At 33.4% G+C, this 25634-nt stretch overlaps 1 protein-coding gene across 1 annotated transcript in view; it reads left to right on the forward strand.

Annotated features, from left to right (window-relative positions):
- Positions 1–25634, forward strand: part of ATRNL1 (attractin like 1) — a 1097315-nt gene that overhangs the window by 614358 nt on the left and 457323 nt on the right. The window contains exon 26 of the mRNA XM_044665614.1: positions 17999–18077. Within this exon, the coding sequence (XP_044521549.1) occupies positions 17999–18077 (79 nt within the window). The remainder of the gene's footprint in view (positions 1–17998; positions 18078–25634) is intronic.

Here is a 25634-nt window from a genome sequence, read left to right on the forward strand (position 1 = left end):
TTGGCAAATATACTCACAGACATTTCATTCTATTTGTGGTTATTTTAAATGGAGTATCTCTTTCTACCTCTTCTTGCAGAACTGTGTTACTAATGAATTTAAATGCTGATGATTTATATGGGCTTTATTTATATCCTGCTACTTTGCTAAAATTATTGATAGTTTCAATTAAGTTTTTAGTTGAATCTCTAGGATTTTCCACATGTATCTGTGTGTCATCTGCAAACAAAGATAGCTTTATTACCTTGTTATCCATTCGAATTCCTTCAATTTCTTATTTTCCCTTTATTACTTTTGCTAACATTCCTTATACTATGTTAAATAATACTGGTGATAATAAGCATCCTTGTTTCACTACTGATCTTATTGGGAGACTTCTAGCTTTATATACATATATAATTTGCTGATGGTTTTAGGTAGATGCTTCTTATCATTTTAAGAAGAAATCCATTTTTACCTATGCTTTAGCTGATACAAAGAAAGCAAAGGTAGCAATAATAATGCCTGTCAAAGTTAAAGCTAAAATAGATATATTTAAAAGAGCTAACTAGAGAAATTATATTATGTTTAAAGGGACCATAAATAATGTTTTATTAGTGTTAAACCTATTTGCACCAAAAGTTATAACATCCAAATTTTTAAATCAAAAACTAAATGTTACAGATGAAAATAGATGAAAAATACACTAATAGTGGGAGACTTCGATTTTCCTCTCTCAGAACTAAATAAATCTAATAAAAAATTAAATAAGAAAGAAGTCAAGGACATAGAAAAATAGAATCCTAAATGAGTTAAATGTGATACATATCTAGAGAAAATTGAATAGAAACAGAAAGGAGTATACCTTCTGGTACCTTTATAAAAACTGACCATATATTAGGACACAAGATATTATAGTTAAATGTAGAAAATAAGAAATATTAAATGCATCCTTTCCAAACCATAATGGAATAAAAATTTCATAGAATAAGGGAACATGGAAACAAAAAGTAAAAACTACTTCCATAACTTAATCTTAAACCTCAGGTGGATAAAAAACAAATCATAGAAACAATAAATAACTTTATCAAAAAGAATGATAATGAGACAATATGCCCAAATGTATGGTATACAGAAAAAGCAAGTTACATGAAAATTTATAACTCTGAATCATTACATTAATAAAATAGAGAAAGAAATGCAATTTTAAAAATTGGAAAAAAGAACAAATTAAGAATCTCCAACTGGACACCAAATTAGAAATATTAAAAATCAAATATGAGATCAATAAAATTGAATGTAAGAAAAACATTAACTTAATAAAGAAATGGTATAGTTGGTTTTATGAAAAAATCATCAAAATGGATTAATCATTAGTTAATATGATAAAAAGAGAGATAAATAAAATCACAAAATTAAAAATGAAAATGGTGAATATACCACCAATTAAGATGAAATTAAAGCAATTCTTAAATATTATTTTTCTCAATTACATGAAAAAATTGAACAATATAAGTAAAATAGAATACTTATAAAGAATAAACTGTCTATGAGGAAGAAATGGAATATCTAAAGAAACCTGTTTTTAAAAGAAAACTCAACAAGCCATAAATGAAATTCCTTAGAAAAAAAGCATCAGGACCTCACAGATTTACAAGTGAATTCTGAGAAACATATAAAGATCAACTAATTCTAATATTGAATAAAAGTATTTTAAATTACAGGCAAATTAGTTTTACCAAATCCCTTCTAGGAACAAATATGGTACAGATACCTAAACCAGGAAGAGCAAAAATAGAGAAAGAAAATTATAGACCAATTTCATTAATGAATAATTAAAAATCCTAAATTAAATACTAATTTGGAGACTACAGCAATATATTACAAATAGTATGCATTTTGTCCAAAAATGATTCATACTAGGAATGTAAAAATAGTTTAATGTTAACAAAACTATCAACATAATTGATTGTATTAATAACAGTATTCATAGAAATCATATGATTATATCAATTTTGCTATTTAAGGAGTTCTTTAGTGAATTTTATTTCCCTTTTTACTATTAGATCAATTCTGTGTTGTTGTTTTTTTAAACCCTTACCTTCTATCTTGGAGTCAATACTTTGTATTGGCTCCAAGGCAGAAGAGTGGTAAGGGTAGGCAATGGGGGTCAAGAGACTTGCCCAGGGTCACACAGCTAGGAAGTGGCTGAGGTCAGATTTGAACCTAGGACCTCCTGTCTCTAGGCCTGACTCTTAATCCACTGAGCTACCTAGCTGCCCCCCAATTCTGTTTTTAAGACAATTTTCATTAAGAATTTTTGGGTCTCCTTTGACAAACTGTTAATTTTCTTTTCATAATTTTCTTCTGTCACTTCCTCCCTTAATATTTCTTCTGCCACAAATGTCTTATTCTTTAACATCTCTGGGAATTCATTTTGGGTTTGTGTCTAATTAGCATTTTTATTTGAGATTTTGCTTTTTACTATTTTACATATTGTTGTCTTCTGAGTTTGGGTCATGGTCTTCCTGGCTATTTTAGTAACTTTTATGGAGATGATCTTTTTTGTTGCTTGTTCATTTTTTCCAGCCTCTTTCTTGATTTTAAACTTAATGTTAAAATTGGGCCTTGCTTACCTGAGGTTGAAGAAACATGTCCCAAACATCAGACATTTTTTTCAATTACATGTAGAAATCATTTTTGACAATTGTTTTCTGACATTTTTCAATTCAGATTCTCTTATTCTTTCCCTTCCCTGCCTTGCTGAGATGGTAAATAATTTCATAGAAGTTACACTAGTACTTTAATGCACTACAAATTTATATATTTTCTTTATGTCATGACTGAAGAAACATGTTTTGGTCTACATTCACTTCCTAATAATTCTTTCTTTAGATAAAGATCACTTTCTTTTAAAATTGTGAGTCAGTTGGGATTATCTTAGAATCTTCTTTTGATTTGATCAATTATACTGATGGTTTTCCTAATATTGTACTCTCCCTATATTCCTGGTATAAAACAAACCTTCTCATTGTTTATATTACTTGTGATATAATTGTACAGTTTCCTTGCTTGCATGTTATTTAAAATTTTGCATCAAAATTCATGAGGGAGATTGGTTTATAGTTGTCTTTCTCTCTTTTCTTTCTGCTTTAGATATCAGTACCATATTTATGCTGTAAATGGTATTTGGAAGAATTCTTTCTTCTCCTATTTTTTTCAAATAGCTTATGTAGTATTAGAGTGTGTTGTTCTTTGAATGTTTGGTGGAATTGAATCTATCTGGCCCTGGGCTTTTTTCTTAGGAAATTCTTCCCAATTTTTTTTCTCTGTTGGGATTGGCTAAGTATTCTCTTTCTCCTTTTGTTCATCTGGGCAGTTTATATTTTTATAAATATCTATTTCAGGGGAAAGCTGGGTAGCTCTGTGGATTGAGAACCAGGCCTAGAGACAGGAGGTCCTAGGTTCAAATCTGGCCTCAACACTTCCCAGCTGTGTGACCCTGGGCAAGTCACTTGACCCCCATTGCCTACCCTTATCACCACTCTTCTTCCTTGGAGCCAATGCACAGTATTGACTCCAAGAAGGAAGGTAAGGGTTTTTTTTAAATCTATTCCACTTAGATTGTCAGATTTATTGAAATATAGTTAGGCAAAATTACTCCCAATAATTCCTTTAATTTCTTCTTTATTGGTTGTACATATGTTATGTACAACTTTAAAAAAAAACACATTAGAAAACATTTGGAAAATTTCATAGGAAATGTCTCTGATAAAGTCCTCATTTTTTTAATATAGAGACCTAGGTCAAATGTATAAGAACACAAAACATTCTCTAATTGAAAAGTGACCAAATAATATGAACAGGCAGTTTTCAGAGGAAAGAAATTAAAACTATCTGTATTCATATAAAATAATACTAAAATCACTACTGATTAGAGAAAGGCAAATTTTAAAAAAACCCTCTGAAATATCATCTCACTTAGATTGATTAACATGACCAAAAAAGGAAAATGATATATGTTAGAGTGGATGTGAGCAAATTGGGATACTATCACGCTGTTAATGGAACTGTGAATTGATACAACCATTCTGGAGAGCAATGGGGAACAAAGCTCAAAGTACCATTAAACTATGCATTCACTTTAACCTAGCAATACTATTGCTACAGATGCATTCCAAAGAGATCAGAGATAAGGAAAAAGGACCTACCTTTACCAAAAATATTTCCTGCATCTCTTTTTATAGGGGCAAGATTTGGAAACTTAAGGGTTGTCTATCACTTGGGAATGACTGAACAAATTATGGTATGTGGTCATAATGGAATGCTATTGCACCATAAGAAATGATGAATAGAATGGGTTCAGGAAAATCTGGAAAGATTCATGTAAACTGATGCAAATGATCAGAACCAGGAGAACAATATATACAGTAAGAGAAATATTATACCATGATCAATGTGAAAGACTAAACTATTATGAGGAAAGCTAAATTTCAAGACATCCACAAGGGACCCATGATGAAAAAAATCTATCCACAGCCAAAAAGAAAGAACTGAATGTTTGGAATCTGATTTGCAGATCAAAGCATGTTCACTTCCACTTTATTTCCATCATAGTTTTTTTTTAATTGTATGTATAATTTGTGCCATCTGTCTCAGCATAAGCAATATGAAAATATGTATTGCATGAAAACACTGCTATAACCTATATCAGACTATTTATCACCTTGAGGAGTATTAGAAAGGAGGAAGGGAAAAATCTGAATCCAAAATGTCAGGGAAAAAAGTCATCAAAAACTGTTTCTATATGTAACTGAATAAACAAATAAATACAATAAAAATTAAAAGTTCTTCCAAGAAGTCTTTTTGAGGCCTGACATCCTCTCTCACTTTCTTTTGAGACTTCTTATGTTTCCTTTTTGTCATTGTTGTTCTTCTCTGAGTTTGTATTTTAATCTTCTCTGTCAGTAAAATAACTTTCTAAGGTTAGGATTTTTTGTCTTTTCCTCATTTTTATAGTTATTTTTTTCTCCTTGTTAATTTGTCTGTCTTTTAAGTTTCTGTTCTGCACCTGGGGTAGAGAGAGCACTGTTCGATGCTTTCAGTGTGGCCTTCGGTGGTGCTTAGAATCAGCCTGGCTCTCTTTGGGTCCCTCAGGGAATTATTCTGGGGGATAAAAAAAAAAAGAAGTTGCCTTCTTTTCGGGAGGTATGTAGCATTTTTTCCCAGTTAGATTCCACTCACCCTGCTTTTGGTTTCCATGATATCACCTCTTTGTGGCTTTGTGGAATCATTTTGGGCTGGCATTGGAATACTCTCTGTTCTGCTCTTTTATTACCTCAGGCCACATGGATGCAGGTAGAGCTATGGTTTGGCTGCCCTTCTTCTCTGCCATTGGTATTACCTGAGGCTATTTGGTAGCAAGTTATGCTGCTCCAGGATCTTCCTTTGCTGTTTCATTGCCTCAGGCCTTTTGGCAGCTCCTAGGGCCATGCTGGTGAACCCATGGCATGCATGTCCCCAGGTGCCAGAGGTAGCTGCTCCATTCCCCCTCTCCACAGTGCCTGAGGATATTCTTGTATGCCCTACCTCTAAGCCCAACAGCCCAATGGGAACACTTCCTCCCTCCATTCCCTGAGGGGCTCACAGGTGGCTTGAGGGTGCAATTTGGGCACATAGTCACTAAAAGTTTTAATTACACTATATCCTGCTCTATTTTGGGATCCTCCTCTACTTGGCTACTTAGTTGTCCCAAGCTGTTTGGCAGCACATTGGATTGCTCTACAAATCTACCCTTTCATTACCTTAGGCCATGTGGAAGCAGATAGGGCTAGAATGGGGCTTCTCCTTCCTTCTGCCAATTTGGCTGTCCTCAGCTGCACTTAGTCCTCTAAAGTTTCCTTCCCTCAGGCCTCAGTAGGACTCTTTTTGGGATGTTCCTCTTGCTGTTTTGTTGCTTAGGCAGATTGGCAGTGAGTAGGGCTTCTCCTGTACTGACTATCTTGTTGCATCAAACTAGGTGAAAGGGCTCTGGGCTGCTGTGTGTTCTGCAAGCTTCCTCTAATGCAGCCCTTCCTGGACTATTCTGCCATCTCAGCCCATACAGTTTCCGAGTTATCACCCAGTTTAGCACATGGGTTGCAGTCTTCCCCCTACTTCTTCCTTTTGGAGGTGTAAACTCCTGTAGTAAGAGTTTCCCTTATTTTAGAGTTAAGCATAGGTGTATTTGATTTTGTTGTTTAATTCCAAAGTAGACAAAGAGAGTTAATCCTGTCCTCACAATCTAGTGAGGTACTAAGTAGGGGTATTTAAGTTATTGTTAACCAAAGTTTTAATTCCAACTAGGCAAAGAGAATAAAGGATTCCCTTTTCACAAGTGTAAACTCAGAATAGATAAAGAGAACCAATAATTTCCTTTCACAGGATCAAATGAGTTATTTTAAAACACTTAGCTCAGCACCTGGCACATAGTAGGTGCTAAAAAAATGCTATTTATAATAATGATAATAGCCAAGAAAAGAGTTTCGAGTTCTGCATAACTGACTGATCTGCATTAATGAGGGAGGTTTTCACACTGAGAATTCCCTATACTTATATAATTATACATATGGACAAATATAAAAATGCTTATTTCTAACATTTATATAGCTTCTAAAGTTTTATAACTGTAGATATAGGTCCAGTTGGCAATGATGTCAAGTGCTAGCAATAGCAAGGGGGAGGGGACTGAGCAATTAGAATTCTTCCTCTTCTCCCTCCTGGGCAATTGTTCCCCAGAATAACAGTTATAACAGAAACCCTAGTAGACCAGGAATGGAGGCTATATTAATTTGAGTATCTCAGGGCAAAATTGGCTGACAAATGGGGAATTATCCCACAGAAACTAGCAGTTTCCTCTGTAGGAAGATTATTCCCAAAGCCTTAGGTAGATAAAGTGCTCATGATGACTTCAAACAGCTGCCTTGCCCTCTGGATCACATCTATGCTCAGAGCTTTCCTGGATGAAGATTTGCTTTAGTAATGTATGGATGGAGTTGGTAAAGGCTATAAATATTAACTTCACACAACCCACAAACTTAACAAGGGAAGGGATTTACTAATTCAGGAAAACAGGAAAAGAAGGATAATTTCTAGGATGGAGAGTGAGCTAAAACTATCTAGTATCTTCAGGATATTGACACCAATAGCAGTCCCCCAGTAGGGAATGCCTGGAATAAACTTATTCCCCTAACTCCCTCACAAACTAAATTTTCTCTTGAATCTAGTGTTATCTACTTAAGATGGTGAAGTTAATCTTGATTGTAGATCTATATTGTTCAGAGATTCGCTGGGATACTGCATATGGGTATTTTCACAGTGCTCACAGCCTGGTTTAGTCTGTATGGGTAAACAGCAAAGAATCACTCTGCTCCCTGAGGTCAGAGCTAAGTTAGCAGACAAGTAAAATCCTACCCCTCTCAAGCCATCCAACTCCTCCCAAAGAGTGCCCTTGCAAAGCTGGGTGTCCTGCTTTTGTACCCACAATCTTAACTGCCCCAACTGCCGCCTCTCCTGGTGTTCTGGGGGGGGGTACTGTGGAATTCTGTGAGATAGTTCACCCCACTTAAGGTCATGCATGTTTACATTGTAAAAAGATTGTTCTTTTGCCTATTATACTCACAGTGAGCAATCTTTCTGTATCTAATTTTTTCCAGCTTCCACTATCTTCAAAGTCAAGGTTCCTGTTAACATCTATACCTGAAATTTCCCTCATCTTCCATCTTTAGGATCTATGTCTGTGTTTCAGTCTCTGTCTCTGTGTCCTTCCTCTCTGCCATCTATCTGTATCTTTCTCTTCCTCTTTGACTCTCAGTCTCTCCATCTCTCATTTCTTTACTTGTCACACACCTCCTTAACAAAGTTTTTATTTATGCTGAATTGTAAGTTTTGTTATTTACACTGCTTTGATTCTTTATATCACCTTAAGCTTTTGAGATAGGCTTTCAAATATTCATAAAAGGAATCTAGAATATTGTATTTTTGTTTTCCAGATTCCATTACACATAATTCATAGTTTTTACCTTTAATTATGGAATAAAACATTCATTTTGGCTATATGCTACAGCTAAATATTGATAAAATCTTCTAATATTTTTTCTCAGATAATCAGTAGTTAAGTCACTTCTACCATGGTGATCTTTGATGCCTGTTCTTATCAGTGTTCTTTGATAATTCCACCTTCCTTATGTTACAGTTCTTTTCCTGGCAAAAGCTGCCACATGTCCTGTTTTATGTAGGTCCTGAATATTTTAAAACATTCTTTCAAATTTTGTATCAGGATGTATTCATTCATGATTATTAGGAAGTGACTCTATTAAGTAGAATTGATCTGATAGTGGTATCCATACCATCAAACTAACAAAGGAGCTTTTTTAGGGTTCTCATTGGTGTAGGGCCACTTCCTTATCAAAAAAATTTTGCATTTTCAGAACTGTCTTTGTCATGCATATAATTATTGCGTATGATTTCTAGAGTTTTTACTAAAGAAAACCTTTCAATGACCTCAGAGTTTTTAATATTTCCCTTTCAAACTGGAGCAGCTATTCAATTTTCATCTCTTAGGTTATCTAACACAAGGATAGAAATGAAGTTTTAAAAAAAAATTACCAAGTGCCCATTACTGGTATGCTATTATGTGAATAGGAAATGAAGATATTATTGGGAGAAAAAGCAGTGGAAGACCTTGCTTATAAGAGGTAAAGTCTGTATCAAAGTTTGTTATTCTGAAGTATTTATACTTAATGAAAATATTCATGCCTTCATTCAATATCACAAATATTTAAGGTTTGCCTGCTTTACAGTTCAGTACCACCTGCACTAAAGTATTTACAACAGTAAAATATTGGCAATTATTAATTGTTCTAGTCTATCATGCCCTATTATGGTACTAGCACTCAAAGGACTGCTATACTCATTCATCTGTTGTATAGCTGATGCCATGTCACAATGGTTTTGACTTAGTCAGCATACAATACTGTGTCACCCATATATTTCTTTAGGTTCATAAGAAAAGTCTTTCATATTAACTGGGTGCTAACTCAGATAGTGATATCTCCAAAGGCCAACTTGTCATTAGTATAAGTTTTATTACCAGGTCTTCATATCTCTTTTAGTGATTTCAGAGCATATAAACTTTTTAATGTACATCATTCCATCTGGCATTATGCCACTTCATTATTGGCCTGCCCTCACATCACAGTGATTGAATTATACTTGAATTTGCTCTTGGTCAGACTATATTTCTATTTTTTCCTTTCTTTGGGACAACTTGGGCAATATAAACTTAATTTTAGAATTTCACCTTATTTTAAACTACCTCAAAATTTTAGTTTATTTTATTAAATATTTCATGATTACATGTAAAAAAATGTTAACATTCATTAAAAAAAACCCTTAACTTCTATTTTAGAATTAATGCTGTTTCTTGGTTCCAAGGCAGAGGAGTGGTAAGGGCTAGCCAATGGGGTTTAAGTGACTTGCCCAGGGTCACACAGCTAGGAAGTGTCTAAGGCCAGATTTGAACACAGGACCTTCCATCTCTAGGCCTGGCTCTCAATACACTGAGCTACCCAGCTGTTCCTAGGAACTTACATTCAAATTCCCAAGTTATCTTTGTCTACAATAATGTTTCATTCTTACCTTTTGTTGGTTCTGCCACTCCAGAATTTGATTTGGAATATAGCTTTAACATTATTTGGAGGGAATGTTGAGAGAGAGCTCAGTTGAGTGCTTTCTCTACTCTGCCATCTGGACTCAGTTTCTGCAACTCATCCCAATTTTAAATCAAGACCATTTTTCTCTGAGGTCTTATTTAGTTTGTGAGGTCACTATCCTGTTTGGTTTATCCTTTCTTGGTGTTTTTCAAGCCTCTGTGTTTTCTTGTGATGTTCAGAGATAGTTTTAGTTTATTTATTGAGGATCTAATCACTCTATATCTGAAAGTGTGGTCAGATCCTGCCTGGTTCTGATTTTGGTGGACCAGACTAACCCCTTCCATTTAGAGACTCTGGGCTGCTCCAGTGGCGGGCTATGCTTGGGTTTTCACTCTTGTCACAAGGAACTTCTCCTTGCTGTGGATTGTGGAAGCTCTCCTTCCTACAGGTCCCAGCAAGCTGCTGGGCTCAAGGACTCTTTTATGCTGGTCTCTGCCTCAGGCTTTAGGGTCTGCTTAGGCAGGATTTTGCCTGTGGCATTTCCCCCACATTTTAGCTGGCTCATGCTACAACATGGACCTTGTCTAGAATTATTTGAGGGTGTTCTCTCTATTGTGCTCTTTGAGGATTAGATACTGTATGGTGGAGTTGGTCTCAAGCTCTCTTTCAAGAAATGTTATAATTCCAGAATCCCTAACATTACTGTCTGATTTGGGCAGGGAGAATGCAGTGCACTGGACTGACTCATCATGCCCCCGAATCACTCTGTCTAGGGGTTTATGAAAAGCTTGCACTGACCTGGGATGGGCTTGAAAAATATAGAGTTCAGGCAGAAGAGACTGCTCAAAGTCTCCAGGGACAACTGCCTATCCTCTGCCCTGTGGGATTCGTTCTGAACCTGCTCAGGAAGAGCTTTTAACTCAAGACCCTGGCAGTCCCTCTGTGAATGCCTAGGTTAGGTTGGGGACTTCAATGTTGATCTTTTTCTTTTACTTAGTAGAGTAGCGTATCTGCGAATGTTGACTGGGGATCTGGGATATATTGCATTATATCATGCCACCATCTTCTAGCCATACATTTTGAACTCTAGGAAGCTGCCTACCTTTCCTGTCCCATATCCTGGCTCTCTTGAAGGTTCATTATATTGAACCAGCATTTACTTCCCCATAATTTTTCACCTATTGGTGTTTGTTCTGCCTTTTAAAGTCAAGAAGAGTAAATCTAATTCTTCTTCATAAAATAATAATCTTTCAAGTATTCTAAGATAATGGTAAATATTCAATTTAAGTCTCCTTTATGCTAAATATCACTAGTTCATTTTAACCAAATCTAAGTTTTGCTCTAAGGGATATAAAGATATCTATATAGGGGGGAACCTGGGTGGCTCAGGGGATTGAGAGCCAAGCCTAGAAACAGGAGGTCCTAAGTTCAAATCTGACCTCAAATACTTCCCAGCTGTATGACCCTGGGCAAGTCACTTAACCTCCATCACCTAGCCCTTACCACTCTTCTGTCTTGGAGCCAATTCACAGTAAGGGTTAAAAAAAAGATATCTATAGACAAAATTATACTATTGATAACCTCATTTCTTACTGAAATACTGGAATAAGAATATAAAATGTGAGAGGTCAAGAGGAAGCAACAAAAGAACAATTAAATCTTTGATTAGCAAGACATTCCCCAATTGACAAATGATCAAGGGAAATGAATAGGCAGTTTTCACATGATGAAATCAAAACTATCAATAAGTACATGAAAAAGTGTTCATCACCCTCCTGATTAAGAAATGAAAATTAAAACAACTCTGAGGTGCCGCCTTACACATAGCAGATTGGTCAATATGTCAGCAAAGGAAAGTGATCAATACTGGAGGGGATGTGGCTAAATTGGGACACTACTTCATTGCTGGTGCAATTGTGAATTGGTCCAACCATTCTGGAGGGCAATATGAAATTATGCCCAAAAGGGCTTTAAAAGACTGTCTGCCCTTTGAGCCAGCCATACAATTGCTGGGTTTGTACCCCAAAGAAATAATAAGGAAAAAGTCTTGTACAAAAATATTTATAGCCTCGCTCTTTGTGGTGACAAAAAACTGGACAATGAGGGGGTGTCCATAGATTGGGGAATGGCTGAATAAATTGTGGTTTCTGATGGTGATGGAATATTATTTTGCTGAAAGGAATAATGAACTGGAGGAATTCCTCCGCCGTAAGACTAACAAGGAAGAGTGCAGTAATGAACTCACCTGCTGCATGCCATGGGGAGCTGGTTCTTTGTAAGTAGTGCAGTGACAGCACCAGACAACACAGGGTTCCAAGTAGTGTCAAAAGGAGGCATTGATCTTCCATGTGTCCCAGTCACCTGCGTCTCCCATTTATATGGGTTGCTCAAATGCAATTCCTAGATTCACATACTCTCCCTGCTAATGACTAGGTCCTAGAATTGTTCAAGGAATCTTCTGCTGCAGCTTTTCTTATTATGATTTTATTACAGGTCACTAATTGTGTTCTGTGGTTAACTAGAGATAAAGTAAACATATCTGTCAAGGCTCATGGACTATCGTTTTGAGTGAACTCTGTTTGACGGGTTCTTTGGACCTAAGCGAGCTATTCTGGGGATGCTGCATGCTTGACAGCAGTGGCCCAAGTTCTATAGAAGAAATAAAATGTTATGTCATTGTTTTTGCTGCCATTGTTATTAGTCATCTTCACTCATAGCCAACTTTTCTTGACTCTATTTAGGATTTTCTTGGAAAAGATACTGGCATGGTCTGCCATTTCCTTCTCCAGCTCATTTTATAAAAGAGTAAATTAGGACAAGCCAGGTTAAGTGACTTGCCCAGGGTCACATAAGTCATAAGTGTCTAATGCCAGATTTTAACTCAGGAAGATAAGTAGGGTTTTTCATTCATTCATTTATTTATTTAATTATTCATTCATTCATTTATTCATTTATTTATTTTTATTCTAAGCCTGGACCTCTATCCACTGAGCCACCTAACTGCCAAATTGCTATTTAGTCAAGGTTAATTTTATAGAAAATTATGAAATGCATTCATTTCACCTGTAAACTTAGGGATGATACAGTGGCAAAATGGGGAGGGGAGAGGAAAACTATACTTTAAGACAAGAGATCTAGGTTTAGCTACTGACTCCTTTTCTTCTCAACAACTAGTTGAAAGAGTCTGAAGTTAGGGAAATCTGAGTTAAAATCTGGCCTCAGACCCTTATATGCAGTGTGATCATAGGCAAGTTACAAGCTACTTAACCTCTGTTAGCCTCAGATCCCCCGTATGCAAAGTGAGACTAATAATAGCAACTACCTTGTAGAGTTTGAGGATCAAATGAGAGAATATTTGTAAAGTTCTTACCACTTTATGCCTGACACAAAGCAGGCACTTAATAAATACACACTGACTGACCAATAATAAAAGTAAAGGTGCTTAGTACACAGCTCCTGTCACATAATAAGCACTCTATAAATGTTAGGTGGTATTATTGTTGATTAATTATGTTTTTATTAAGTAGATTACATCTGGGAAGGGTAGAATATATAAAAAATATTGAAAAGGCGGCTAAATGGATTAAGCTCTTCACTTGTATTTAGGAAGACCAGAGTTGATATCTGTTTCCAGATACTCCCCAGGTGTGTGACTCTGGATAAGTCACTTAACCTTTGTTTTCCTCAGTTTTCCCATCTATAAAACAGGAATAATAATAGCATCTAATTCTAGGATTATTGTAAGGATCAGATGAGATAATAATTGTAAGGTCACTTAGCACAGTGCCTGGAAAATTAAGTGCATTTGCTAATAATTATTGTTTTAAAATTTCATTGATATCTTTTGTTTCTATATCTCTTTCATTTTTGAATATATCCTTCCTCCCTATACTTAGCACAGGCTCTGATATTTAATAGTGATATGACTATAGGAAAACATTTAACCTCTTTAAACCCCAGTTCTGCTATTTACAAAATATTTTTTCTCAACTTTAAATTATTATTTTGAATGTATGAACTTTTTTGTCACATTTCTTTCCTCATCATCACTTTTATTGCTATGGAAGATCTCCCTTGCTTACCTTTTCTAGACAGTGCTCCATAATCAAAAAATGTTTTTCTTTCTCTTCCTTTCTCTCTCTATTACTATTCTAATTTGCTTAGTGACATTTTTAACCTGCTGTAGCAGAAAGAATTTGTGAAGGAAGGAATAACTAGCAATAGCTAAATTTGTTATGTCTCTCAGCGCTATTTGAATATTAAAGGAGTTTATTAGCACAAAGTATTGAATGACTAACGATGGAATTTTGAGCAGAGGATTTCAGTGGTGAAAGACTTGGTGATTGTGTTGAGGAGTAATTATAAAATGTTTGAGTTGGAGAAATATCAAGATATCATATATTTCTTATGGATAGATGAGATCACGTCTCTGCTTGGAAATCTTCAGTGGTTTCTTATCATCTAATGAATAAAATTGAGATTTTTTTGCCTGACCCTAATAATCCTCTTTCAACCTACATTGTTAGGCTTATTTCATTCATTCTTCTTGCACTCTTTGCTATATCCAAATCAGGCTTTCTGTTCTTTGACTACATCCCATACATTTCTAGATCTGATTTTATTAAACCCATTTCTTATTCCTGAAATATTCTGATACCAACACTTCGCTATCAAATTTCTCCTTGTACTTCTAAAACAAACTAAAATGCCACCTTTTCATCTCTGATCCCCTACTTGGTAATTAAATATTCTCATTCACTCATTCTACCAGGGAAAGCCTTCAAATGCTTGGGGTAGACATGATTCCAATTCACCCTTAAGACCAATTCACTAGCAAGTTAAAAGTCACCTTATGATATACCTGGTCCACTTCAAAAAGGAATAAACAACAACTTTGTAAGACCCTCCTCCCTTGGACCTTACATACTACTTTTCTAACAATTCTAGGGCATTTATCAAATATTAGGCATCATAATATGTATGGCACTGTCTTCCTAGATTGAAGATATCATGAAAATTAGGATTTTATCTTTTCTATGTAAAATGTTCTTCCATAGTACCTAACATAGTGCTCTGCAACCAAAAGGTGCTTTATAATATATATATATATATATATATATTTATATATATATGTAACAGTTACGTATATATACACACACATATATATATATAATATACTATCAAATGAATAAATGGTTGGGATGGATGGATAGATAGAAGGATGTGGAACAAATAATTCAATATCATTATATTGATAAGGAAATTTTGTCCTAAGGAGCCAAAGGTAACATCCAAAATTTCACATGAAGACTAGATTAAAATCAATCAGTATCCTTTCTACTGTACCATTCTGCCTGTACTTTCTCGTCTTACCTCCTGGGCAAAGAATAATGCAATATTTAACAGACTAAACAATTTGTTAAGAACTACAGCCAGCACCACCATATCATTTTATGTGGGACTTAGATTTCAATAATAATTTTTTTTGTCAATGAAATAATTTAATTGTATTTTTCCCTCTTGGGAAAAACCCCAATTATTAAAAATTTGCTTAAATATATTTACATACTAGAGTGGCAGATTCTGGGAAGGACATTAATACTTTTTCTTAATACACTTCTTTAACACAATATCCTAGATTCTAACCTTTAAATTAGTTGTCTCAAAACAGCTATTAATATTACTTTGTGGAAATATGAATTCAGATTGTGATATTCATAATCAGTTAACCTTAAATTGGCACAAAACAGCAACAATATTATCTCTCTTTGCATTCAGCTGGCTAAATTGCCACCAGAGAATGTTTCTTTGTCATTAAAATCATTTGCTAGAATATAACATTTTGCTTTCTACTGTTAATTCTATGGAATGTTTTGGGTTTTTCCTAACCTCTTAAATGAGGTTATATTATATGCTTCCATTTTTGAATCATTTCAATAATCCATTCAACAAGGTTAAAAATTATTGAAATATTTCCCTATTTACCTCAAAGCTTCTCTCAATGGCACTGTTCCTTTTCTCCCCAGGTATTCATTAACTTGTTTTGGTTTCTATATGGTAGAATATTTTGAGGTATGTTGAATATTACAGATTCACAAACACTGCTATCTTATGACTTCAGTAACACTGAAAACATCATTCAAAAAGATCTGAACCCAATAACAATAAAAAGCACTGTATAATTTTAATAAAATAGATTCAGAAGACCAATGGTACTCATCTTAATCACAGTAGCCCCTAAATCTCAATCAATATTTAAATAATTCTTTTAGAAAGAATGACTGATACATAATCTTTAGCAGTTATTACCTGAATTTGAGAAGCAAAATGTTGTATCATATTCCTCTTATAAAATAAAAGTGACTATAACATCTAAACAGCAGTAGAACAAACCAGAGAACTCTTGTTCAAATCACAAATGAACAAAAAGCAAAGTATTTAGAATAAAATAATAGCAAAACTATTACAGCAATGCACTGAAAAATTATTCTCTGTGATGATGTTGGAGTTCTACCAGGCATACAAGAATGGTTTATCATTAAGAAAACAATTAGCAAAATGAATCATATTAAAAACCAAGACAATTGAAACCACTTCCACTCTTCATTATTGGCATAATTTTAGAAATACCAGCCAGGACTTTACTACAAGAAAGAGCTAGACATTGGTTTTACAAAACATTCCAAATCACTTTCACAAGTTTTCCCCCTTACTTAAGATCGAGTCCTTCTCTCTTTTCTTTCATATTTCTTTTCCCCAAAACTTTACTCATCAATTTCTTGCCTCCTTTTCTCTCTGTTCACTACTTCCTTTTTAAACCTCAAATTTTGAAGGGAGGCTGAAACCTATACCAAGAGATATTCAAACAATACCTCCAAGTGCCCTGGGATGTCAATATGCCAATAATAAGTGCCAGAGGGGATAAAGTCCTCATGAAGCAAGAATGATTAAAGTCTCAAATATAGTGTCACACTTTTTAAAATAGTCAAAACCAAAGAATAGGTTTAAGCTTGCAAAATTATATCAATCTTTCCCAATTCTCATATACACCCAAATGAAATTTTAACAACTCTCTCATCCTTTTCAGATGGATCAAGTTATTCTTGACTACACCCTCTACACTCTTTCGTTAATGCCTCACTCCTGCTCATAGGCATTTAATAACTCCTATTTGTTTGAATGATAGTCTTTATATTTTTATTCAAGATTATTCTCAATCTTGCTTCATATTCCTTTTAGACCCTCTCTTGATCTTTTCCCTTTTATTACTTTTACTCCAACCAATTAGTCCAAAATTTTTCTCCCTCTGTACCTTTCCCTAAACTTGGGATGTGCCTCTTATACACGCCTATTGATATCTCACCTTTACTTCCTAGCCCATCTTAAATGTCACTTCCTCCAAGAAGCTTTCTCAGATGCTCCAAGATAGTTGATCTCCATCTTCAATGCAGTCTCAAGATACTTTGGATTATTCCTTTACACTTATTCCATTCTTAATTGTATACACATCTGTGTATATATTATAAATGTAATCATATTTATAATTAACCTTCCTGAATTTTGAGCTCTTAAAAGGAAAGGACTGTGTTTTATTTATCTCCATTCTGGCACCTAGAACAGTGTATATAGTAGCTATAATAGCAATTTGATATTTTGCTGAATGATTGAATGAAGAAATAAATGAATTAGTCATCAAATGGACCAACTAAGTCACATATTTATGTTTTCTCCAAAAAGGGAAGAAATTCAGAGAAGTATAGAATATGAATGGAGAAAATGATACCTATTTTGGGAGGGATTAGTTTTGTTTTACAAAGCAAGACAACAACCTTTATAGCTCTTTTCAGTTACATTTTATGTAACAAAATATAGTATTGATATTATGAAATTGAAAAAGATTGCTTTTGTTATCTTCATATCTCAGTAAAAACTAAATGGAAAGTTATATTGGATTTTTCCATCTAAGGAAAGATTTAAATTGTAGAACTCTTAGGTCTTAATGAAAAATTAAAAAAAAAACAGAAGTGATTCTCTTTTTCTGTTTGTGATTTTCCCCCAAATTCATTCTCTTTTGTTTTTCATCTGCTGACTTAAATACTATGAGCATGTTTGGTCTAAAGATAATTTTCCTGCTTCAACAGAGATAAAAATGACATTTTGGTTGCCATTTAAGACTTGTGTACTTGTCCTTTATTATGTTGAATACTTAGCAAGATAGGGAGTTTACTTACAAATATTTTGTGATCCCTTTTCTTTATTTGACTCAGTTACATTTATTTATTTATTTTTACTAAAAACATTGTCCTCTGTTCTTTTTTTTTCTCCAGTTGTTTCTTATCCCTCCTACTGGTAGCTGCTGTTGTCTGGAAGATCAAACAAACTTGTTGGGCTTCTCGCCGGAGAGAGGTATCCAAACCATAAACTGTATCTATTTTAAATGGTTACAATCATCTTTCACATAGTGAAATTAAAGATGCAAGTGCCTATTTGTTATAGTATTAGTATGATTATTTTTAATTTATGAACTAATTTGCCTAATTTTTATGTGTTTAGGTAGAGCAAGGAGCCCTAATGCATTACTAGTTTTGCACTATACAATAGTCATTACACTTTAATCAAACTGAGTCAGTGTCTTTTCTAAGAGTTGATTAGCTATAAAGAAATGGGTAGAATAGTTGCTGCTGATATCATTGGTTCTTGTGTTTTCCTAGAATTTTTTTCTTGTGTTCCCTGAATGTATAAATAACAACACAAAATGCAAATCATAAATCAATATTGGCTCTGATTTAGGTAATCAAATAATAGACTCCATGTTAACCTCAAATTTTAAGAAAATCATTTTCTCAATCAATATGATGCTTTAAAACTTTCTATAATTTAGGTAATACTTCTAATGTCATACATAATTTCAGAGTAATAAACATGTATTTGTGAGGTTGGAGAGAGGTAATTTTGTTATAATTCATTCAGAATATAATTATTTTCTTGGAGAATGGTGTTTTCTCAATTCATCTATCCTGCTCCCCTTCTATGTTTTAAATAAAATATTAATTTATTATAAATCTTCATGTGAGAATTAAAGATTTATATTCTTTAGAAGCCTAAGACAATTTGGTAATATATTAGGGACAAATGATTACATAAATGCTACAGTTTTCTTAATCCAGTGACACAAATATCTGTTAGACAATCTTGTTATTTTCATTGTATGAATTAGCTTTTATTCAAAGATTCAAAAGAATGTCAGTCAGTTCCTTGTTGGACAAGTATTTGTTATACATTTATTATTTATTTGCTCATAGTTTTATAGTTAGTACACTGATATTCATTTTGATCATGTATTTTGTTTTTCTTTCCATGTGAATAATTTTGTTCAACAATGGTTGATGCTGTGATACAATAATTGCTTCTATTTTTAAATGTTTGATAGCAAGTCTAATTTTTAAAGAAAATCTAAAAATTAAGTGAATGTTTTTAGTTTTTCTCTAATTATCATTCTGGATATTTTTTAAAGTTTCTTTAAACACTAGGAGCCTATTACTACTTTATAACTTATCTTTAGAGTCTATTTTCTCAAACCAACTTCTGTCAGATTTATTTTAATTTTCTCTCAGTGGAAAGTCCAGTGCTTTTTATTTTCAGGTTTTTCAAATGGATTTTAACTGTCATAGTCCTATCATTATACTACTATAAGAAATTTCTTTAAAACATCATTTAATCAATATCTTTCAAATTTACAGATGTCCATTATATTAATCAACTAAGTTGAATGATTTGTACCAAATTTCCATGCTCATATATTCTTTTATTTTAGAAATATTATTCTTTGTGTAAAGGGAAGGATTCTATACTTGCCTAATAAAGAATATATTTCAGGCTTTTCTTGTAACCTAGATGTCAAATCTTGAAGCCACTGAAGAGAGAAGCATTTGTTGCTGAAACAGAGAATAGTTAGTAAGTGACCTTTTAGGCACACTATTAACTAAATAGGAATTCTCTTTCTATCATATTCAATCAGCAATAATCTAGTATTTTCTTCAGGAACTGTAGTCGAGGGAAACCACAATATCTCAGCAGCAAATTTGACTTAGTTTCATAAAATTGTTTGGCATTTCTTTGATCCATTCTTTGACCTGTTATTTAAGAACATTATTTGGTAACCATTTAATTTCCTGCACTTTGTCAGTATTTCAGTCAATCAACAGACATTTATTAAGCACCTATTATGATTATGCAAAGAAGATATGAAGACAAAAATATTTTCTTTCCTAAAAAGGCTTACTTCATACTATGGAAAGGCAACTTATATGCATATAGGCATATACAAAACATATACTCTAATTTTGGAGGAAAAGCACCCACTAGGAAAGGAAAGGAATTGGGAATCACAAAATGCCTCTCCTATAAAATGCAGAATTTGAACTGAGTCTCAGAAAAAAACTAGTCATTTCACTGGATTGATAAACAGATAGAACTGTAGTATAAAGGCATATATCAAAGTAAGATTGAAAATACCACCACCCCATTTTAGTCTTGAAATCTTAACTAGATGAAATCATAAGCTTTAGATTAAGTCTAAAATACTCTAAAATCTAAGTAATTTTCTTATTGTCATGCAAAATACACTTCCATATTGGACATTGTTGTGAGAGCACACTCATACAAAACTAAAACCCCAAAATCAAACCATAAAAACACTGATGTGAAAGATAGTATGCTTTGATTCACATCCATCTTATTCCAACAGTTCTTTCTCTGGAGGTAAATGTCACTCCTCATCCTAATTCTTTCAGGATTGACCCAGATCATTGCATTGCTGAAAGAACCCAAATTTTCACAGCTAATCACACAATATTGCTATTGCTGTGTAAAATTTTTTCCTGCAAACGAGTAATACAGTAAACTGTAGTAACCCTACTCAAGAATCTTATTCGGATAGGCCAAGGAAATTTGGCCATACCTAGGAGTCATCTATAAATGAGCAAACTAGTTAGAATAAGATTCATTCAAAAAGTTAGAGCGAGTATGGCTTCCTGAATACTTCTTAGATCTGCTGCCTGGAGTGAGTGTGGACACAAAGTCACCATTTCAAAGAGGAAATTCTTGAGCAGCCCATAAATAGAAAAAAAAGAATCACAGGAAATAGGAGTCATGAGTTATCATGTATATCCTTGAGTCCATTTCCTCCTGAAATTTTTGTAAATGTATGCAAGAAGCTATCACAGATATTTGTGGAGATAATTTTCATCAACTATACTTATTTTTCCAACCTAGTAAATACCCCTCTGTAAAAACATATTAAATTCTGAAGGCTAATTCTAGAACCTTGAGGGAAAGAGGTAGCTAAGCTGTGGGTAATTGTTTCCTATGGGGAGGCACTGGCTCATAGTGTGTAAAAAATTGACATAGTTATGCCTACACTTTAAGAAAATCACTTTGACAGTTTTGCAAAGAAAGTGATAAGAGATATGAGATGGAGACACAAGTTAGGAGAGATGATGAGAGCCTGACCTACAACAAAGGCTGTGTGCACAGAGGGAAGAGTATGAGAGATGTTGTGAAGATGGAAATGATAAGATTTGGCAAACAATTAGAAAAGTGGGATGAGTGTAAGTGAGGAAATGAGGAATATATTGAGGTATCAAAACGAGGTGGTTAGAAGGATGAAGATACTCTGGTTTTAATGATGATGATATCATAATGAGAGTAGGCAAATAAGGATGGGATAGAACTATTGATTTCTGTATTAATCACTATAGGTTTGAGATGTCTTGAGAGCACTTATGCTCCCACATGTGTATGTGTATGTCTGTATATCCACATTATGATCTGTAAGGAATGTATTTAATATGTTTCATTCTGAATTTATTTGTAACTTTTTTATTTAATTGTTTTTTATGTAACCAATTACTGTAAAAATGCTATATGAATGCAAATGAAAACAACTCTGAGATACCACCTCACATCTAGCAGATTGGCTAAAATTATAGCAGGGGAGCGTAATGAATGCTGGAGGGGATGTGGCAAAATTGGGACATTAATGCATTGTTGGTGGAGTTGTGAACTGATCCAACCATTCTGGGTGGCAATTTGGAACTATGCCCAAAGAGCGATAAAAGAATGCCTGCCCTTTGATCCAGCCATACCATTGCTGGGATTGTACCCCAAAGAGATCATAGATAAACAGACTTGCACAAAAATATTTATAGCCATGCTCTTTGTGGTGGCAAAAAACTGGAAAGCAAGGATATGCCCTTCAATTGGGGAATGGCTGAACAAATTGTGGTATATGTTGGTGATGGAATACTATTGTGCTCAAAGGAATAATTACCTGGAGGAATTCCATGTGAACTGGAATGACCTCCAGGAATTGATGCAGAGTGAAAGGAGCAGAGCCAGAAGAACATTATACACAGAGACTGATAAACTGTTACACAATCGAATGCAATGGACATCTCTACTAGCAGCAATGCAATGACCCAAGACAATTCTGAGGGATTTATGGAAAAGAACGCTACCCACATTCAGAGGGAGGATTGCAGGAGTGGAAACACAGAAGTAAAACAACTGCTTGAACACATGGGTTGATGAGGACATGATTGGGGATGTAGACCGGAAAAGACCACACCCATGTAACTATCAATAATATGTAAATAAGTCTTGACTGACCACACATGTTAAAACCAGTGGAAATGCAAGTTAGCTACAGCAGGGGGTGGTGAGGGGGGTAAAGGGTAAAGTAAAAAAATGAATTATGTAACCATGGAAAATTTTTCTAAAAATAAAAATATTTGATTTCTTTATTCAAAAAAATGCTATATGATGCTGAAAAAGAAATATTTTCCTAAAATTTCCATTTAGTAATTTCCAAATTTCTATACATTATTTTAACCTTTTTTTCCCAGATTATTTTTTTCTCGTTTATCTGTGTTATGTATAATGCATTCTAGAAGAGGCTAAAGTAATTGATGGTTTTTGTTTTATTACCTGTCACCTATTCTTTTAATTACTTATACATTATGCCATTCAAGTTATGTATATTTGATATAAACATACTTTCTTATCTATTTCTCCTTTCAGTATAATGTAATGTTTCTTTTTTTTGTTAATCATACATATTTTTTAATAATTACCTTGCCAGGAATCATTATTGCTTTGAATATTTTTTAATTATCTAAAATGTTGTTTCAATGCAGTTCTTCATTTTAAACTTAAATTATTTCTTAAATAATGATACATTGTCCTGGAAAGAAAGACAAAAATGGAAAAAAAAATCATTTTTCAGGTCACATCTGTATCTGTAATGTTCCAGAATATCTTTCACAGCAAACACTGATTTAATTAATTCTTCTCACTTATTACTTTTTGCACTTTCATTAAAGTTAGCTGTATCGATTATTTTTCTGAAGATCTAGAGAATGTTTAAAATTTCCAAAAATCAGCATTTGGACTATAGACACTTTAAATGCAATCAATATATTCTTGCTATTAGGCATGTTAACACTTTTTATTAATTAGATAAGCTTGTGGATGTAAAAAAAACCTGAGTGTAATTTTAATAACAGGGCTCTTTTATTAATGCGATCTCTTCTGAGTAGTTCTCCTGAGAATTCAAAGGCTTTTAAAAGCACACAAATGAAACTTCATGACTTCTTTTTAATAACATTACCCATTCATATAATAGCTCCAAGCTCATTCCTATACAAACCTTATTAAGGATATGAGAGTTTTCTTTTATTCTTTGTTAATGAATGGAAACAATAAGTGAATCTTGGTCAGAGGATTACATTAATACCAGAAATATTAGTTCATTCATTCTTACTGCATATCCTTTATAACTTCCTTAAATATGTCAAATGTTTCAATAATATATGGCTTTTAACTTATTGCCATCAAGAGTAAACATAACTTTAAGAAATCATTTGAATGGTTTAAATATGTGATGGTATTCATTTTTAATTGAAATGTGAGGATGTCAATTTTACTTGTGGAACATAAAGATACAAATTGCATAATTTCTTTCTGCATTATGTCTATTTAAGTGATAGGACCCACTAATTGAAATATCATCAGTTAAAATATTATGTTTATTTTAATAGCCCTAGGAAAAGTTAACGTTTCAAACTGGAAAAAAGTCACCCCACATATTTTTATTAAATTAAAATCTGTTAATTAATTAAAATAACTTATTAAAATCTAATAATAATATGTAATAGAGTGCTGGACATCCTATAATAAAATGAGCTTTTTTATGTTCAATCTACACTATCTGTATTTAATATATAAATAACTTCCTCCCTCTTTCCTGCTACCTTTACTTCCTTCTTTTAGGCTTTTCCCTATCTACTTTTAAAAATATTATGAATACTTATTTCTCTATCATATTCTTTGTATTTCTCTCTTATAGTTTATTTTGATGATACATTTAAATATAAATTAACACTTTGAGATCCGTGAAATGACAGTCAATGTATTGATTTCTTAATTTTCTATGATATTGTTGTTACACTAAAAGACCTTTTTGTTTTTTTGGAAGAATTTGTGTGTGTGTGTGTGTGTGTGTGTGTGTGTGTGTATCATCCTTAAAGACCTAGATTTCATATAACGAAAAGACATTTTCAAAATGAAGTGTTCTATAAAATAAGTATGTAAAGGCTGCAAAAAACAACATTCCTCAACTATATTGGAAATTCTTGCTTTAAGAACTAATACATAGTAATATTTATATATAAAGCACAGTGTTTGTGAGAGGATCACAAAATATTAACATTCAAATGTGCCTTAGATTCAATGACATAGAAGTTATCTTGAGGAAACATGGGCACAAAAAGCGCTTATGGATTATACTAGTTGATTCATTTAATTCAACAGATAGATAGTAGCATGTCAGCACTGGATTTTCATCCAAAGGACCTAGATTCAAGTCTCACTTTTTTTTAGTCACTCTCCTTTCTGGTTCACATTTTCCTCATCTGTAAAATGGGACTATTGAACTAAATAATCTACAAAGTACTTCTTACCTCTAAATCTATAGGTATTTGAAATATTTGTTGAGGGCTTTTCATGGAGGGTCAAAAAGAGGAGTAAGATATAGCCCTAGTGATCTCAGTTCTTATTATCTAATGTTTAGATAATTTAATTTACCACAGAAATTGTATAGCATTTTTCATTATGTACTAGAATTCTCCATGGTACCTACATCATAGTAATGAATTAAAATAGGAAATGTGCCACTTTGGATTCCCAATTTACACCAAGCCTGGCTTGGGGAGAATTAAAGATAATTTACTTAGAAACTATACACAAATCATTTTATTTCACATTCATTTACATAAGATTATCATAAAAAAGAATGGAAAATTATTGAAAATATATAATTTATGTCATGTTTAAAATGTTTAAAATATATTAGTTGAAACTATATATCCAAAATCTTTTTTTCTGTGAAAAAGTAGATGGTTACTTTTTCCTGTAAAACCCTGATCTCTTCCAAGTGTGTGCTTAATGTATCCTGAGGCTAAAACCTTGAGAGAAGGGAAAAAAGTGGGGGAGGGGTGATAGGTGAGAAGATGGAGTGTTTTCACTGAGCTATCCAGCAGTAGGGTCCCCCTGCTCTGTCCTGCTCTTAGATCTGGAAAAGTTAGCAGTTTCTGTAATGGTAAGATGGTTTGAAATTTTTTTTTTGTTTTGTTTTTTTGTTTTATCCTTAGGTAAGAATTGGTTTGTATTAGAAAAGATAAAGTTCAAATTGTTGCTCTTTTCATAGTATTGATAAGTTATATTTTGGAGCTTTTTCTTTAGATAGGATTTTCTTTTCTGTACTAATACAGGGGAAAATTGTGTTTTATTTGTTCTTTGGCTATTGCATTGTTTTGGATTTTGCATTTGGACTTTGTAACTGTAATTTGATTTGCATTTTGCAAAGATTTTTCCTCACCTTTTTCTTTTTTCTTTTTTTCCTTT

The sequence above is a fragment of the Gracilinanus agilis genome, chromosome 2, assembly GCF_016433145.1.
Source record: "Gracilinanus agilis isolate LMUSP501 chromosome 2, AgileGrace, whole genome shotgun sequence".
Taxonomy (NCBI): Eukaryota; Metazoa; Chordata; class Mammalia; order Didelphimorphia; family Didelphidae; genus Gracilinanus; species Gracilinanus agilis.